Raw genomic sequence first — 1335 nt, forward strand, 5'->3', positions numbered from 1 at the left:
GGATGCAGCCCTGCGCAGTTTGCGCATTTAGGAGGAATTTCCTTAGTCTTCTTGCATGTAGCTGTTAGATGGTCTTCATCGCACTTAACGCATCTGGGAGTGCTTCTGCAGTATGTAGTCCCATGTCCAAATCGCTGACATCGGTAGCGGATATCCTCTACTTTTTTAAGATCCGTGTGGTGCGGAAAGTCTATTAGGTAAATAGGTTGATCTGTGGGAAGCTCGCCTTTAGTCTTAGTCTTCAGTATTGTTATTTTGTGACATTTAACTCCCTGGCGGTCTAAGTCATCCTCAAGTTCCTTGCTCGGTATGTTCGGGAGTCTCTTGAGCACCATTCTCTTCGTCTTCATCTCCTTTGTCGGATACGTATGATAATCACACTTTGCTATGTCCAGTTCATTTATTAGTGTCGAATAATCTTCTTCATTCTCTGCATAAATAGCCAAACTTTTCGGGGAATAGTGAAGTTTTGGGTCCCCTTTTATGAAGGATTTTAGAGTTGCGACAAATCCTGAGTAATCATCCAGCTCATGCGAGATGATTATAGGTGGCACCTTTTTCTTCTTTCCAGAGATTGTGTTGCACTTCTCTTCCTGCACTTTCTCTGCTACATCCTGATTCTCATCCATTTTCTCATCCTGATTGATATTATTCTTATCACACTCATCACTGTTCTGTAGAACTTCATACCGATTGCTCAGGGGCACCGCTGTCGGTTGTTCGGAATCATTCCTAGGTCTTTTAACAGGCCTGAGGCCCCACTTGTCAGGCATTTTCAAGTCCTGTTTCCACTCGCATAAATGCGAGGGACATTGCACTACACTATCACTATAATGCACTTTTTGTTTGGTCCGTAGTTTTCACTTAACAATAACTTGCGCCATCCGGCTACTTGAATCTTAATCGTAATGAATACAATATCTAATATTATTCAATGTTCATGATCATGTTCCGTGATCAATATCTATTCAATTAGAATCACTATCTAATGTGATGAATCTGAATGTTACCGTTGATGTGAATCGTAATCCAAATTCAATTCATGATCAATAATCTAATTGACAGTGCAAAAGAAAAATGGCCTACTTAAAAGCCATATGGTGAGTAAGGCGCTTCAATCGACGCAGTCTGAAGCAGTGATCCCAGATCTGAAACGAGACGTGGTCCAATACTATGACACGTCTATGTCCGTGTGAATATGTGATTGGGATTTTAATAATTCCAGATTTCGAGGCTGGGCTGGCGTTTCTCATGATTTGAATACATCGCGCGCCTCTTTAATGCGTGTCTTTTGAGGTTACGTTACTTCAAGTATAAAATATAAATTATATAAAT

At 40.7% G+C, this 1335-nt stretch overlaps 1 protein-coding gene across 1 annotated transcript in view; it reads right to left on the minus strand.

Annotated features, from left to right (window-relative positions):
• LOC117179478 overlaps nucleotides 1-773 on the minus strand; it is a 3278-nt gene extending 2505 nt beyond the window's left edge. The window contains exon 1 of the mRNA XM_033371338.1: nucleotides 24-773. Within this exon, the coding sequence (XP_033227229.1) occupies nucleotides 24-773 (750 nt within the window). The remainder of the gene's footprint in view (nucleotides 1-23) is intronic.
• Nucleotides 774-1335: the final 562 nt, after the last annotated feature.

This window comes from Belonocnema kinseyi, chromosome 1 (genome assembly GCF_010883055.1).
Source record: "Belonocnema kinseyi isolate 2016_QV_RU_SX_M_011 chromosome 1, B_treatae_v1, whole genome shotgun sequence".
In the NCBI taxonomy this organism is placed as follows: domain Eukaryota; kingdom Metazoa; phylum Arthropoda; class Insecta; order Hymenoptera; family Cynipidae; genus Belonocnema; species Belonocnema kinseyi.